We start from the raw sequence: 16,670 nt of genomic DNA, 5'->3' as shown, positions 1-16,670 counted from the left end.
ATCCCCGCGTCTAGAGCGTTTGTTGCGTCAATGCAGGGCCGCATGGATGGCGGTGAAGCAGCTTCCCGCTCGTGGGACAGTGACTAGTCTGAGCCCCACCGAAGCAGCTTCCCGCTCGTGGGACAGTGACGAGACCCACTGGTCGTGCCTCCCCCCCCCCCCCCGATCTCTCCACCATTCCTTTAGGCACTTTGACCTGTGTCACATCTGTCGATTTCCACTATTGCCCATCTGATAGCTTTGTCAAGAGCTATTCACCGCTGTTACCGCATTGTCGTCGCATGCCTAATTATTGTGGTAATAGAACGGGTCTGTTGATTGCTGTTGATTGCCCTGCTACCTGATTTGACCTTTCAAAGGCCACATTTACCATTGCTTGGTCACAGCTGGGTTTCACGAGGGTTTTCTGCCTTTTTCCTTGGCTCTGGTTTGCTCAGTCTCCGAGATATTAGCGGGGCCTTAAAGCCCCTCGTACGACCAAAGTGCAAACATGTCCGCAAGATGAGGTTTAAAATTCGGACGTTTTCTTTAAGAAATATAAATGCCGAATGGGTAAGACCTGTAATTGGTATCAGGTACTGAGGTAATAGACATCAGGTACCGAATATTGTTAATGATCATTTGCTTACGGCCGTGGTGAACAAGTATCCGACAAAAATAGCGCAGAAACTTATAGTAGAGTCCGATAAAAAATAGAAACTGATATAGAATAAATAGAAGCTTATATAGAGTCCGATAGAAAAATAGCGCCAAAGACTTAGGGTCTGATAGAAAAATAGCTTTAAAGACCTGGAGTCCCGTAGAAAAATAGCGCAGAAGCTTAGAGTCCGGTGGAAAAATTGCACAGAAACAGTTACTTAAAGCGGTAAATCTGAGCGATTGAGAAAATTGTCCTTGTTGCCGGGTTGAAAGCGCCACATTTCATTGTGTGCATACGCCGTCAGATTTCTGCCTGAAAGGTGTCATCTCCTGTTCAGAGATGAAGCCAGCCGCCATGACGGCGGACAAGGCCATCCTCATTTCCATCTCTTTGATGGAGACGAACCTACGCTGGAGTTTGGAGGCTGATGCAGTGCTGGTTTCTCGCCGTTCTACGTCTAAAATAAACTCACGATTAAGAATTTTTGAGAGCGTGGATTCGATCTACCTCGCGAAGGCGTGCGTTTGGCGCTTGACCTATGCCTGGTAGCCGGCGGCAGCGGGTTCCCACGCGGGCGGCGTCTCCTCACGCGAGCGGCGTCTCCCACGCGGGCGGCGCCTCCCACGCGGGCGGCGTCTCCGCACGCGGGCGGCGTCTCCCACGCGGGCGGGCACCGTCTACGCGACGCGGGAGCGGCGTCTCCCACGAGGGGCGGCGTCTTCCCACGCCGGGGCGGCGTCTCCACGGGGCTGCGTCTCCCACGGCGGGCGCGGCGTACTCTGCCACGCGAGCGGCGTCTCCCACGCGGGCGGCGTCTCCCACGCGGCGGCGTCTCCGTACGTGGGCGGCGTCTCCGCACGCGGGCGGCGTTTCCACACGCGGGCGGCGTCTCCGCACGCGAGCGGCGTCTCCCACGCGGGCGGCGTCTCCCACGCGGGCGGCGTCTCCACACGCGGGGAGGGCGCCGCCTGCCGCCACTCGCGGCTCCGCTAACCCAATAAAGAGGCTGCCAGAGGGGGATGTCCGCCACGCCGCTGGGCCGCCGTCAGTCTGGGGCCACTCGGGACAGCGAGCCATGGCGCGCCGAACCACGATCTGTTCTTAAAGCAATTAACCCGGGGATTCGACTATCTTTTAGGGATGTGTTGAGATGCTGACGAACTTAAAACGGTCTTAGAATGTCGCACCTGCAACACGGTAGTCAACATGCCATTTGAAGCGGTGTAGTTGATTTGTGGGAGGAAAACAAGCATGGGGCATGCGGGTGAAATATGTGAGCATAAGCGTCGTAACCTTCGAGTCAACGAAGGTCAAGACTGTTCATTTTCGGCCGCTGAACGCCGAAAAACTTAATTAACTCGGGTCGCAACACAAAATACGCCAATCGGCTCAATGTGTTTATTTACCGCAATCAAGGAAAGTGTGAAATGTAGCTTTATCTCGTAATCCAGCTGTCAGCAAAGGTCAAACTTTACAGGTTTGAACAGCTTGCGCGCCGAAAAATACCTCTTGTGGAGTTGGACCCCTTCCCCCCAAAAACACCCTTCGATGTGTTCATTTTTTGTTGAAAGCTGTCTACACACTGATAGACCCTTACTTATTTGAATACAATAAAAAGTACACCATTGGATGCGCCTTAGTCGATAAAGCGGAGACAAACAAGTTTGGGATGTGTGGACTGAATGCCGTGACGCAAGGGTCAACAAAATAAAGAATTGTCCAAAAAAGAGGTAAAAGTGATTTTTAATGCGCAACTAGCCAAACGCGAATAATTGTGAACTTTGTTCACAACTGATGGTTTCATCATTGGCATAATCCATACGAGTTTCTCTACGGTAAATCGACCTCATCGCTCCGAAGTGTGTATTTATATGCAATAATGGCACCCACCAAAGTTTTTTTTAGTGCATCAGCATTTCCTTTTCAGCTTGTTGGCCTTAAGTACCTCCCTTTCACGCGAGCCTTCCAGGCGAATTCTCTGTATTTTATTCGGCTAGTTTTTCCTCGGTCGCTTTTACAGCAGGTCATGAAGTTGAAAATATCAGATGAGTTCAGCGGAATCGTCCCAAGAACGAAAAACACTTATTGGTGGCTCGTTGCGAGCTGATGAGTAATGCTGCTCGCTCTTATCTAGGCCTCTGAAATTCCGCCCGTCGTAGTTTGAGATCTGGCTGGCATTTCGAAAACAGCTATGCGCTCATTTTGTTTTTTAATTCACGAACAGCGCCTCGCCACCAGCCGTTTCTCAGTGGTGCTGCTCGCAGGCTCTGTCTGAGGCGTGTCGAAGCTCCGGTGGGGCGCGAGCTGCTGGCGAAGTGGTGCAGCCGGCTGGAGGTCGCGACCGGGCGCCTCTCGTGGCGCCTCCCGGGTAAACATGTGCCAACCGTGTTTGCTTTGAGACCGAGCTTCCACGTGGCCCGAGGCGTCAACGGCCGACACGTGCAATGGGTGTGTGTGGGGAGGGGGGCGGGGTGGAGGGGGAGGGGCGTACCAGTATCGTTTAGCTGCTTGGTCTCGATCATGGTGAGTACGCGGTGACTGAGGGCAGAGTTTACGGTCGTCTTTCCCGGCGAAGGTGTGACTCACTTAGTTGCTTTCAACCTCGTCAACTCCTGCCACTGGGCGGCAGAGCAAGGAGTCGAAAGATAGGCCGGATCCCGAGCGACGCAATTACTTGTTTCCCCGGAATGCCCCTTTTACTGCGTAGTGGGAAGGGTATAATATATACTTGGGAAGGTATTATGATGAAACCGGCGCGCTGGTTTCAAATGGAAGCGCCTCTGCAGTTGGGAAGTTTTGATGCGGGAAATGCCCAGCAAGCTGGCAATAGAATAGTCACAATAAAGGAGCTCGTACTGCGCTGGTCTTACAGCCACCCCAGCTAAGTTTAGATTGTACTGTGTTCACAACAGCCACGACAAACAAATACATGCATTGGCGGATACAGACTATGAATGGGACAGTGCAATCCAGAGCTGCCTGCCTCAGCACGGGTCGCTCCGACATGACCGTGCAGTCCGACAGCCCCGAGGGCGCGGGAGGACGAGCCGGTAGTGCAGTCCGACAGCCCTGAGAGCGCGGGAGGACGAGCCGGCCGTGCAATCCGACAGCCCTGAGAGCGCGGAAGGACGAGCCGGTAGTGCAGTCCGACAGCCCTGAGAGCGCGGGAGGACGAGCCGGCCGTGCAGTCTGACAGCTCTGAGAGCGCGGGAGGACGAGCCGGCCGTGCAGTCTGACAGCTCTGAGAGCGCGGGAGGACGAGCCGGTAGTGCAGTCCGACAGCCCAGAGAGCGCGGGAGGACGAGTCGGTAGTGCAGTCCGACAGCCATGAGAGCGCGGTAGGACGAGCCGGCCGTGCAATCCGACAGCCCTGAGAGCGCGGGAGGACGAGCCGGTAGTGCAGTCCGACAGCCCTGAGAACGCGGGAGGACGAGCCGGTAGTGCAGTCCGACAGCCCTGAGAGCGCAGGAGGACAAGCCGGTAGTGCAGTCCGACAGCCCTGAGAGAGCAGATATATGGCAAGTGACATCATAACTTTGCGACAAATCTACGTTGAGCAATCGCGTCACGCTGATGACTAGAAGATGTTCCAATTTGTTGGTCGTGATAGAAATAGCGTTTTAAATCTTACCTGGTTTTGCATCATTATCATCGATCTTGTCTGACGGCACCAAACATTGATACATTGATGTAATGAGACATGTTCTGAAATGGGGTGGTTCGTACTCGATCCCATTCCCGTACACTCGTTCCTTGAGTTATCAGCCGAGCTACGGCGTCCCGTTGGTTGAGCTGCCAGTTGAAATACGGCGTCCGCTGGTTGAGTTGTCAGCCGAGCTGCGGCGTCCGTTGGTTGAGTTGCCAGCCGAGATACGGCGTCCGAGCGGCCGATGATCCGCGCCGGAGCGGCTTGTATCTGTGGAGCTGGCTGGACCGGGCCGCAGCAGCTGGCCCAGCGCCGTCCGGGGACAGTGTGAGAGTGGCGAGCCGGACCAAAAGGTCCGCGGCTGGCGCCACACAGGGTCATGCCCCCCCCCCCCATCCGCCTGCCCCACCCCCGTCTCTGCAATGTGTATGTAGCGCGTGGCAGGAACCTCGTCGTCACGCGATAAGCAACCGCAACGTTTAGCAGAGCCGTGCACGCGCCAGCGAGCTGATATCTGTAAACACAAACAGAGGCGGGGGCGAATTCGGCGGACCACGTAAACCTGCAGCGCGGCCCGACTTGCGTCAGCCGGCGCCACCCTCCGGTGACGACCTGAAGGCCGGGTCAGCCGGAGGACTCCCGGACCGGCCGGTCCGGCGCAGGCTGGCGCTGGCAGGTCAGTGCTGCGCGACAGCGGATGGTGGCGGCCCTTTGGTTCCGCGGCGTGGGTTCTGGCTGTAGTAAGAGCTGACAGGTCGCGCTGTTTCTGGGGTTCTCCTGTCCGGCGTGGTGTCCCATGCGCTCGTCTTTGTTTCACCGCACGGCCCAGTGCTCCGTGCCGTCGCCTGTGACGGGCCATGCCTCGTCTTTGTCTGTGTCCCCTGTCCGGTTGCACGGGCGGCGCTGTTCCGTTCGGTGCACATCGGACTGTGGCTGGGATGCGCTGCGCCGTGGCCTGTGCCCGGCTGTTGGATGTGCCGTGCCAGCGGTACGTGCCCGGCTGTCCGGTGTGCCGTGCCAGCGGTACGTGCCCGGCTGTTGGATGTGCCGTGCCAGCGGTACGTGCCCGGCTGTCCGGTGCCGCCGCCGGCCGCCGTGGCCTGTGCCCGGCTGTCCGGTGTGCCGTGCCAGCGGTACGTGCCCGGCTGTCCGGTGCCGCCGCCGGCCGCCGTGGCCTGTGCCCGGCTGTCCGGTGTGCCGTGCCAGCGGTACGTGCCCGGCTGTCCGGTGCCACCGCCGGCCGCCGTGGAATGCGTCCACGCCGGTGATCCGGGCCGGCCCGGCCGCCTAATGACGGCCTGCCACGGGCCGGCGCTCGGCCACCGCACCAGGAAGTCCGCGCGCAGCTTCCGAGCACCTCTCACCATTCCCACCATTCTTCACGCACCCCGCGTCGTTCGCCGCCGCCGCGGAATTCAGAGGCGGCGTCAGGCGTGGACTTGGGGAGATGAACCACCAGCTCCGCCGCCTGCTGCGAGTGGTCCTCTCGCACCGAGGTCTTGGCTTGGAGCTAAGGTGTACCGGCAGATCACTGACCGCAATCCAAGCGCCTCCCGTGAATCAGGCGAGCGCTCTCTCCGCCTCTGCTCACTCCTCGCACGGAGCGCGAGCTGGTCGCGCGAACAACGGAGGTGATTCAGCGGCTGCGCATACGGGGAAACGCGAGGGTCACGGGCCCTCCCGTGAATCGTGACTCACGACCGGTGGACGGTCGGCCGAGCGGTCACTTCCTGTCGCTGAGTGGCGGCAGTCCACCGGACAGCAGCACCCTCATCCGGGACCGGGCCCCGCGCGTGACCAAGGTCGCCGGGCGGCGCGTGGAAAAACGCCGGCCGGCGGCGGCGGCCTCTCAGAGGCGGCATGATTGGCGGGATCGCTCCCACCGCTGGCCCTGCCGCGCCGCAGGTCGCCGCGGTCAAGTGCATTCCACTCGTGGTGAATCAACATGCGACAATGAGCCCTAAATCTGGCACTGCCACGGGACGCCCGCGGGGCGCCGCCCGCCGCCGGATACTGCCTGTTACGACGCCGCACTGTCGTCAAACGAGGCGCACTTGCGGTGGCCGCTGACCGACCGGTCGGCGTTTACGAGCACCGCCCTGATCGGACGATTATCTGACCGAGCCGTGACGTCACGGCCGCTCTCGGGATGCGTGGGTCGGGCGGCGGCAATTAGCCGGCGGCGGGCCGCCCCACGGCGCGCCGGAGCGCCCGGCAGAGCAGGCAGGCCCTCACATCGGGCTGGAGAGCGGCCGGCCCCCTCTCACTGTCAGGAGCCGCCGTCTGCGCCGGTACGGCGACCGGACACAGCTCCCAGGTGAGGACGGCTTCAGAAGTGGCGGCATGCCGCGGCTACGTCAGCGGATGGCCTGTTCCTGGGTCTAGGTCTGGGTGCTGTGCCTGAATCAGAGGTCAGCTGCTTCGCATGTAACACTATGCGTAGCGGATCCGGTGCGTTGTCGCGGATGATGCGATGTGCCCCCATGCCTTGTTTGAAGTATGTGAACTTCGCTAGACCCCTTGTCAATGCGTAATGATAACGCCGATTCCTTCTTGGGTTTCCATGATCGTCTTTTTCTCTTGAATGCATCTGGCTCATGTTTGGGATCACATAATCCTCATTCGACGCAACAGGTCAATAGTCACGTTACTTTGGTCATCTGATCGACTCTGGTATTCTGGTTTGCGTTGCTATGACCACCTGATCCACTCAGGGTGCTCTGGTTAGCGTTCATAGCTACTTGATTCCTTCTGAGGTTCCAGTACTTGTTTTGATTCACCTGATCCTGTTTTGAGGCTTCGGGACGAGTATCAGATGATCTTGCCGCCTCTGGGAGCTCTGGTCGGTGTTGGGACCATAATTCCGTCGGGCTTGTCCGTTTGAAGCGCGTCCCAAGCGCGTCAGATCAGCTTCAGACCAGGCCATCTTCTTCGACATGCGCGCGGCCCAGTCAGCCAACAGGACGGTCTCTGTTCCCCACGACGACGGTGATCCTGGGCCCAGTGACCTCGTCCCGAGACGGGACCGCTGGCGGGACTCTGGCAAACAGCTGATAGCGCAGAAGGGCGAGACTTTGGCAAACAGCCAACAGCGCAGAATGGTGGGGCTTTGGCAAACAGCCAGCAGTGCAGCACGGGCGAGATTATGGCAAACAGCCAACAGCGCAGAATGGTGGGACCTTGTCAAACAGGCAAGAGCGCAGAATGGTGGGACTCTGGCAAACAGCCGATAGCGCAGAATGGTGGGACTTAAACAGCCAATAATGCAGAATGGCGGGACGCTGGCAAACAACTAACAGCGCAGAATGGCGAAACCTTGGCAAACAGCCAACAGCACAGAAAAGCGGGGCTGGCAAACAGCCAACAGTGCAGCACTGATGGGACCCTGGTAAACAGCCAACAGTGCAGAATGGCGGGACCCTGGCAAACGGCCAACAGCACAGCACTGGTGGGTGGGACTCTGGCAAATAGCCAACAGCGCAGGGCAGCGCAGTTGGCTGTGTCTGAAATCAACCTGGCGCGGCCTCTGTGCGTCGGCGATTAATTCCGGCCGGCGCCTCTGCCACAGTAGGTGAATGCCCGCCTTCAATCGCCCAGAATCTCATTTCGAAATTCCGCCGCCATCGGATGCCGTTATCAGTTTTTCTGGCAACGCCCGCCAGACGGGCCCGCCCCCGGGAAAATCGTCCGTCCATGCCTTATAGATGGCCGGGCGGTGGAAAAAGTGGCGGCCGGGAATGTGGCCGTCACGACCTTGATTGTGGACGGGCTGTTCGAGGGGACGGCTGTCTGCCCGGCGCAGTGCCGGGCCACTGCGGTGCCCCGAGGGAGCGGCCTGTGATGGGCTGCTGTGTTTGCCGATCTGCACTGTGCCGGCGAACCGCGCCCTGCTTGCGTTCTGTGCGGCGTGACGCCTGGCTGTGCCTTTGGAACAGCAGGTGGTCGCAACCGTTATGTGGTTTTTGTTGCACCGTTTAGCCAGTTGGGGATCGTACGCCATGCTGTTTGGCGTGCCGTCTATGCTGTGCCCGCGATATCTGCGGCAGCCTCAACCCATCGAGGAATTGTTGGTACCACTTTTCACGATCCGTCGGACCTCCACACACTCGTGGCTCCACGTCACGTGTTGTTTTCAGTTTGCCTCGCGGACGTAGAGGACACCTCTCCGTCTCTCGCTGTCTATGGACTGAGAGAACGACCTTCTGTGTTTCCTTATCGGCGCCAGCGTCGTGCCGCTCCACGCAAGACCCGAGCTCGCTGCTGTGGCGGTCGTGCCCGACAGCCACCTCACACAAGAGCTGAGCTCGCTGCGGTGGCGGTCGTGCCCGTCAGCCACCTCACACAAGAGCTGAGCTCGCTGCTGTGGCGGTCGTGCCCGACAACCCCCTCACACAAGGGCTGAGCTCGCTGCCGTGGCGGTCGTGCCCGTCAGCCACCTCACACAAGAGCTGAGCTCGCTGCCGTGACGGTCGTGCCCGTCAGCCACCTCACACAAGAGCTGAGCTCGCTGCTGTGGCGGGCGTGCCCGACAGCCACCTCACACAAGAGCTAAGCTCGCTGCTGTGGCGGGCGTGCCCGACAGCCACCTCACACAAGAGCTGAGCTCGCTGCTGTGGCGGTCGTGCCCGTCGTCCGTCGGACCCGGTGTGCAGATCGCGCCGCGTCGGCTGGCTGCACCCCGGCCTCTCACCGATCTGCATCAGCGAGCCCCGCGCTGGTGGCTATGCGGAAGTGACACCAGTCGTCGGCCCGGGTCGGGTGCCGGCCACGTCAGGTCGGGTGTCGGCCACGTCCAGCAATCGGCTCTGTGCCACGGCAAGTCCTCAGTCATTGCTCAGCGCGGGGCTGCGAGGGCTGTGCCAAATGGCGGTGGCGCACGAACGCGGGCGAAATCAAACACGAGGACTGAGGCGTGTGGGCTCGGACCCGACGAAACAGAGAACTGGGTGCGCGTGGGTACTGACGGGACCCGAGGAATAAGAGTGGGGGAGGGGGTACCGGCAGCGGAGGCCTGGCCGTCTACGGGCTCCAGATAGACTCGCCACCGATGCCGGCAGCTCGGTAGAGCAGTTGTCTTACCTCACTCTCTCGTCCGCCTCATCGCTCTCACCCCCTCTCACCTCTCACTCCGTGACTGACCCAACCGCTCATTCAGCGCAGAGCGGCAGGCCAGGCCGGTCCCACTGCTGGCTTGGCAAGTTATTCAGCGTTACGGCTGCGGCCGGGGGGCGCCGAGCGCGTCCGTAGTCTGGCCGCGTCTCCGGACGAAATGAAGGTGGCCGTGCCGCAGCCGGCTAGTGTCGTTCTCGGGCTCGTTGGCGAACGAAATGAACGCGTCGGTGGTGCTGAAGCTTGCGGCTTTCGTTAACTAGCTCGCGAGAGTTACAGATAGAGGCTGCTGCGGTCTCCGTGGGGTGTCGTCTGCGCCTCGTGGGAGAGCGGATTGAAGGTCTGTGGCGCGTCACGGGTCGCATGACGTCTGCCGGGCCGAGCGCGCGAACCTCAAGTTTGGCCGAGCGAGCGATGAGGTCCTGGTGACCTGCGGGTCAGCCGGGCCGCCTCCTGGCGCCGGCCGCCGGAACCGCCGCCGGTGGTGTCATTAGCTGGGCCGGCTCGGGCAAACGGGACGGGCCGGCCGGTCGCCCCCGCACCCAGCCGCGGCCGTTTGGACCGTGGTCCCCGCACAGCGCCCAGCGGACTGTCCGACGGACCGTCAGATTGTCAGTCCAGTCCAGCACAGGTTATGAGGTCTGCCTGGGGAGAAGCTTGAGCAGCCATGTAGGGGCGGAGACTGAACCTGGGAGAGGTGCGAGGTGAGAGTCGACAGTGACAAGAGACTGGTCGGTACGGGGGGTGCGTAGGAAACTCGGAAGTCAGTACCGCCATATAACTATGATCTGCACGAGTTAATTGTGGCGGTTGCTAGCTCGTTGTCTTCGCCTGGCGGAAACCTCATGGAAGCATTGCATATTTGAGTTTGCAGGAAACTTTTAGAGACGTGTGAGGTCTATAAACCGCTAAGACCTGTTCATCGTCGGTGCAGAAAAACGTTCTTTTGTTTAGTCTGCAAATACGCATTTCGTTTGCAAATTACACTTGCCTCCTTGCTTGGTCCGTTTGTGTCACTGACCGGGCGGACGTTGAATCCGGTGTTGTTCTGCTCTGGTGCGTCGAGTGTTGTTGTTTGTATCACAGACTGGACGTTGAATCCATTGTTGTTCTGCTCTGGTGCGCCGAGTGTTGTTGTTTGTATCACAGACTGGACGTTGAATCCGTTGTTGTTCTGCTCTGGTGCGTCGAGTGTTCTTGTTTGTATCACAGACTGGACGTTAAATCCGTTGTTGTTCTGCTCTGGTGCGTCGAGTGTTCTTGTTTGCATCACAGACTGGACGTTAATTCCGTTGGTGTTCTGCTCTGGTGCGTCGAGTGTTCTTGTTTGTATCACAGACTGGACGTTGAATCCGATGTTGTTCTGCCCTGGTGCGTCGAGTGTTCTTGTTTGTGTCACAGACTGGACGGACGTTGAATCCATTGTTGCTCTGCCCTGGTGCGCCGAGTGTTCTTGTTTGTATCACAAACTGGACGTTGAATCCGATGTTGTTCTGCTCGGGTGCGTCGAGTGTTCTTGTTTGTGTCACAGGCTGGACGGACGTTGAATCCATTGTTGTTCTGCCCTGGTGCGTCGAGTGTTCTTGGTTGTACCACTGACTGGACGGACGTTGAATCCATTATTGTTCTGTTCAGATGCGTCGGATGTTCTTGTTTGTGGGCACCAGTAAAAGACAGCGCTGAGCGCAAATCAACAGGTGGTGGGCCTCCCTCAGTTTGCCTCAATCCCGTTCATGTGTTTACAAGTCCTATCCCAGATCTTGGCTTGATACAGCCTCCGTCCAGGAGAAGCCAAACCTGTTTTAGCATTGCGTTCGCGAGCACTGGTGAGCGAGCGGGCGGGTGCTGCAGTACACAGCCTATAGCTCCGGAAATGATTCAGGTCGTTGCACATGACTGTTGCTTTGTGGCATTCAGACACACCCCAGCCATCCCGGACACATGATATCTGGACACGCCAGCTCGCTGTGAATGATATGACTCCAGCCACATAAACATCTGGCACCACAATATATATGTATCTGCCGAGCCCGCTGTCTTGCCGATGCGTCAGCCGAGCCATTCCTGCCGGCTTGGCTGCGGCGTCATGACTGGCAATCATGCCGCCCGCACCTCCCTTCCACCGCACAGTGCCGGCGCTGGGACCAGCGTGGTGAGAGTAGCCGGCTGTGTCATCAGCTGGCGGCGCTGGATGTGTAGGGGGGGGGGGGGGGAGGCGCTGTCGGTGGTATGAGGACGTCGCCGGCGCGGTGGGCGGCGCGGCTCCCACGCGGCGCGTGATCGGCCGGCCGCCTCGCCCACTCGCCTTCCGCCGGCCGTGGCTGGAGGTCGAGCGGCGCCACCAGCACCTCTGCCGAGCAGCGCCAGCTAGGAGTGACGTCACAGAGGCGCTGTCAGCTGTGACGTCACTCGGACGCTGTCTCCGGGCTAGCCAGATGTCGGCGCGACCTGCAGGTGCGCGGGGAGGGGGGGGGGGGGGGGCTGGCGTCTGTATGTTGAGCGTCTCCGAGGCGCCCCGGTGCCTCGCTGGCCAATCTGCCGCGGCGAAACGACCGCGAGGTGCCTGGCTGTCCCTGCCGGCGGCCAGCGAGAGCCGGTGAAAGGCCGGGTCGCGTGTCGTGTGGGCGGCCGGGCTCGCCACAGGGCCCGCCACAGGGCCGCGTGACATCGGATGGATGGTACCGACCAGCGCCGCGACCCCACCCAGCGCGTCCCACCCAGCGCGACCCCACCCAGCGCGTCCCGGCTCAGGGGCTCAGGCCGCCCCCGGCTCAGGTCTCAAACACCGGCGCCGCTTCTCATCCGGCGCCGTTTCTCATCCCTCATTAGCTTATTTGCTCGGCACGTCTGCGGGCGTACCGGGTCCCTGCGCGCCATCTCCTAGCTCGCCGGCGGCGAGCGACAAACACTGGTCAGCGGCAGGCGGGATGGGTGTGCGGCAGACGAGGTGGCGGTTGGCAGACGGGGAAGAGGCGGCGCCTCCTCGGCGGCTTCGACTTCTGTCGGCTCTGGACCGGGGAATCCGGGGGGGGGGGGGGGGGGTGGGGGGGTCCCACGGTGGGTTCCCGGTTGCGCGTGCGCTGCAACGCGTGGATGCATCACTTATAACTTGGTAACGTCACGAAAACGTGCCTCAGCATCCCCAGTAGTCGGCACCGAGGAGCTCCAGCCGTGTTTATCCGAGACAATGGCGGAATGTCTCAGAGATGCCTTCGCTCTGGCTGCTAGATGCCGTCGGACCCTCCCCTCTGAAGCGTGTTAGTGTCATAGCCAATACAGCAGGTGAGCGGCAGTTCCTGCTTCAGGCATCCCACCTCCATCGTCCAGGCATATCGATCACACATCGAAGACCGCATATGGGGCATTGTCGGCGGGTCGACCCAGCGACAGCCAGCACTCAGGGCATGTCGCGTGTACCCCGCCCCACGCGCCCAGTGGAGTAGCCTTGACTTCACTTCGGAGGAGCGGGATTGGATTGCCCAAATGCGCCGGGATTTGTTCTGTCCCAGGGGGCTCCACCACCCGCAGGGGAGATCCCAAAGTCACCATCAGGCCCCAAAGTCACCCCCCCCCCCCTGGCTACGCCGCCGCGCGCTCCACCTTCAGTGGCGACCTTGCTGGCGTCGGGACCCCACCGGGATCTCATCGGGACCTCGGGCGTCGGGACCTCATCAGACCCACCACCTGCTCCTCAGCGTCGCATCAGACCCACCACCTGCTCCTCAGCGTCGCATCAGACCCACCATCTGCGCCTCAGCGTCGCATCAGACCCACCACCTGCGCCTCAGCGTCGCATCAGACCCACTACCTGCGCCTCAGCGTCGCATCAGACCCACTACCTGCGCCTCAGCGTCGCATCAGACCCACCACCTGCGCCTCAGTGTCGCATCAGACCCACTACCTGCGCCTCAGCGTCGCATCAGACCCACTACCTGCGCCTCAGCGCCGCATCAGACCCACCACCTGCGCCACAGCGCCGCATCAGACCCACTACCTGCGCCTCAGCGCTACATCAGGCCCACTAGCTGCGCCTCAGCGCCACATCAGACCCACTACCTGCGCCACAGTGCCGCATCAGACCCACCACCTGCGCCACAGCGTCGCATCAGGCCCACTAGCTGCGCCTCAGCGCCGCATCAGACTCACTACCTGCGCCACAGTGCCGCATCAGACCCACTAGCTGCGCCTCAGTGCGTCCCCAGCAGGAAGTGCTTCATTGTCGTGGGGTGTCCCAGCCATGGAGGGGCGTCAGGCGCGGAGAAATCCACCATCGATCTGTCGCCATAGTAACGGTTTGTGTACGCGTAACGCTGGTTGGCGCAGGTAGGTCAGGTATCTTTAGACGACCGGTCGGCGTGCGGGTGCGGATGCGGGTGGAGGCCGCCCATGGCAGAGGGGACCGCACAGTGGCGCTGACGACGCCAGCGCAGATAATGCCCCCCCCCCCCCCCCCGACCCGTCCGTGACTGTGAACGATGGATTTATGCTTTGATTCGACCGGGACCCCACGATGGCCTGACCCCGGCGCGACCTCTCGGCTGGAGTCCTGGCGTTCCCTCGCCGCGCCGCTGATCCCTGTCGTCCTCGTTTCAGGATGCCTTCTCAGACGGACTCGGTGGTCGCCTCTCCGGACGCAGCGGCCACACAGAAGCTGCTCCAGCTGAACAACAACAAGAATCAGGTCGGTGTAACCGGACTGGACGGTGCCCCTGTCTGTCAGAGGTGCCGGTGGCGGCGCATGCCGAGCCGCGCGGCATTCGCGGCTCGTAACGCCGCCATCCTGTTGGCCGTGCCAAATGTCCCGGGGCATTTCCACTTAGCTGGCGTGTTTCCCCTTGGCCAGGGCCTGTGTGCGCCGGGGCGGCCGGCAGAGACCCCCTGGACTGCGGCGCACCGTCAGTAGCAGCCGCTGTGCGGGGCCTCTGTGTGCCGGCCCAAGACGCCCCGGGGTCCCGCCGCCAAACACAATACGTTAATGCAGGGGCGCAGGGCGTGCCGGGCGCCCTCCGCGCAGCCAAATAAACAGGCCTGCGTCCCTCGGCGTCGATCGAAACAGGGCTTGCCGGGCCGCTCCGGCAGGGAGAGGACACACAGCCTGCAACGCCTGCAGCGTGGTCAGGGACCGCTACAGCTGGTGCCACCGAAGTTGTGCTATTGATGCAACGTGTTGGTGAAGAGATACTTACACACACACACACACACACACACACACACACACACACACACACACACACACACACACACACACACACACACACACACACACACACACACACACACACACACACACACACACACACACACACACACCACACACACACACACACACACACACACACACACACACACACACACACACACACACACACACACACACACACACACAACACACACACACACACACACACACACACACACACACACACACACACACACACACACACACACACACACACACACACACACACACACACACACACACACACACACACACACACACACACACACACACACACCACACACACACACACACACACACCACACACACACACACACACACACACACACACACACACACACCCACACACACACACACACACACACACACACACACACACACACACACACACACACACACACACACACACACACACACACACACACACACACACACACACACACACACACACACACACACACACACACACACACACACACACACACACACACACACACACACACACACACCACACACACACACACACACACACACACACACACACACACACACACACACACACACACACACACACACACACACACACACACACACACACACACACACACACACACACACACACACACACACAACACACACACACACACACACACACACAACACACACATATTATATTATTATATATATATATATATATATATATATATATATATATATAACATGCGTCATAAAGACGCGGTCATTACTCATATCTGTCATGATACATAGGTGATACGAATCAAGATCACGCAATCGGTCTTATTAGCATTCATTTGAACGTCCACCATGCTTGAGTCGATACGCGCGCGACTAACCAGCCCGGCGTTACTTGACTTTGTTCCCTGGCCACTTGGCCGAACCTACGCCTGTCAGTCCCCCTCGGCCGAATCCACGCCTGCTGCCGTGTGCCCCGTCATCGAACCATTTCCTCCAGAGCCGTTTGTCGTGCTGGAGCTCGGTATGGTCTGAACAGTGGCTGTGACCAGCCTGGCTGTGGTATGGTCTGTACAGTGGCTGTGGCTCGGTATGGTCTGTACAGTGGCTGTGGCCACCCGTTGGCACCTGTCACGATTGAGGTCGCCGACACCGTGCTCCGTTTGAGCACGTCTCTGCGGGCACGGAGTCATACCCCGACCGTTGCGGGCCTCGGCGGTCGCTGTGTCGTCGCCGACAGCTAGGGGCGGTGTCAGGCTCCCCTGTCTGCGGCCCGGTGCCGGTCAGCAGCCGCGGCTGGCCGGCCGCCGTCGGCAGGTCAGCGCCGGCGGGCACGCTCGCCCCGCCCGCGACACCACAACAGGCGCCGGCGGGCACTGCACTGCCGGCCCGGGAGCAAAGTGGCGCCACTGCCTGGCCCCGAGGAGCTGGCGGCGGCAGCTCGTGTCCCAGCCGGTCCAAGACTGGTCTGTCCTGCCCGACGTCGCCACCGGCTCGGCCCTACCGCCAACAACGGCGCCGCACCAAATGGAAACTTTGCCTGCCCGTCCAGCGTCCAAATTAACTTTTAAAGGTCCGGGAAAGTGCCAAATTTCAATCCAGGCGTCGTCAACTGATCAATAATTTACTCGGCGGCTGGCGGCTAGGGGCGCGCGCTGCTCGTCAAACTTGTGATGGTTTCACAATCTCTGGGGGCGTGTGCCGGAAAGGCTGGCCGGCCGCCGGGCGTGCTACAGCATGAACCGGGTGCCCGAAGGCCACCCTAATGTTGATCGGCGCGGCACGTGGTGGACCACCGACCTCCATGGGGAAGATCTCGGTTATTTTTATTGTTTTATGTTCAACAAGTGATGATTTTCTGGTGCTTCCAGAGCACAGGATAAGATGCCATTGTGTGCTCTCTTCGCATGATGCTGGCGCTGTAGCCCTCGTCGCGTGAACCGGAAGCTGTGCTTTTCAAACTCAGCCAAGTTCAAACCTTTTTCTTGCCATCTTGTTTTTGTTTCAGGAAGAAAGCACTGCGCAAACTGACCAGCTGGCGTATATCTCAGTGTGACGCCGTC

General features: G+C 60.0%; 1 protein-coding gene across 1 annotated transcript in view; it reads left to right on the top strand.

Annotated features, from left to right (window-relative positions):
* LOC119098834 (protein sprint-like) overlaps nt 1–16,670 on the top strand; it is a 53,518-nt gene that overhangs the window by 19,289 nt on the left and 17,559 nt on the right. Inside the window, 1 exon segment of the mRNA XM_037221885.1 lies at nt 13,989–14,076. Coding sequence (XP_037077780.1) covers nt 13,989–14,076 — 88 coding nt within the window.

This window comes from Pollicipes pollicipes, unplaced genomic scaffold, assembly GCF_011947565.3.
Source record: "Pollicipes pollicipes isolate AB1234 unplaced genomic scaffold, Ppol_2.1 Scaffold_2555;HRSCAF=2994_pilon_pilon_pilon, whole genome shotgun sequence".
NCBI lineage: Eukaryota > Metazoa > Arthropoda > Thecostraca > Pollicipedomorpha > Pollicipedidae > Pollicipes > Pollicipes pollicipes.
Note: the sequence above shows the minus strand (reverse complement) of the source record. Positions and strands in the feature narration are given on the sequence as shown.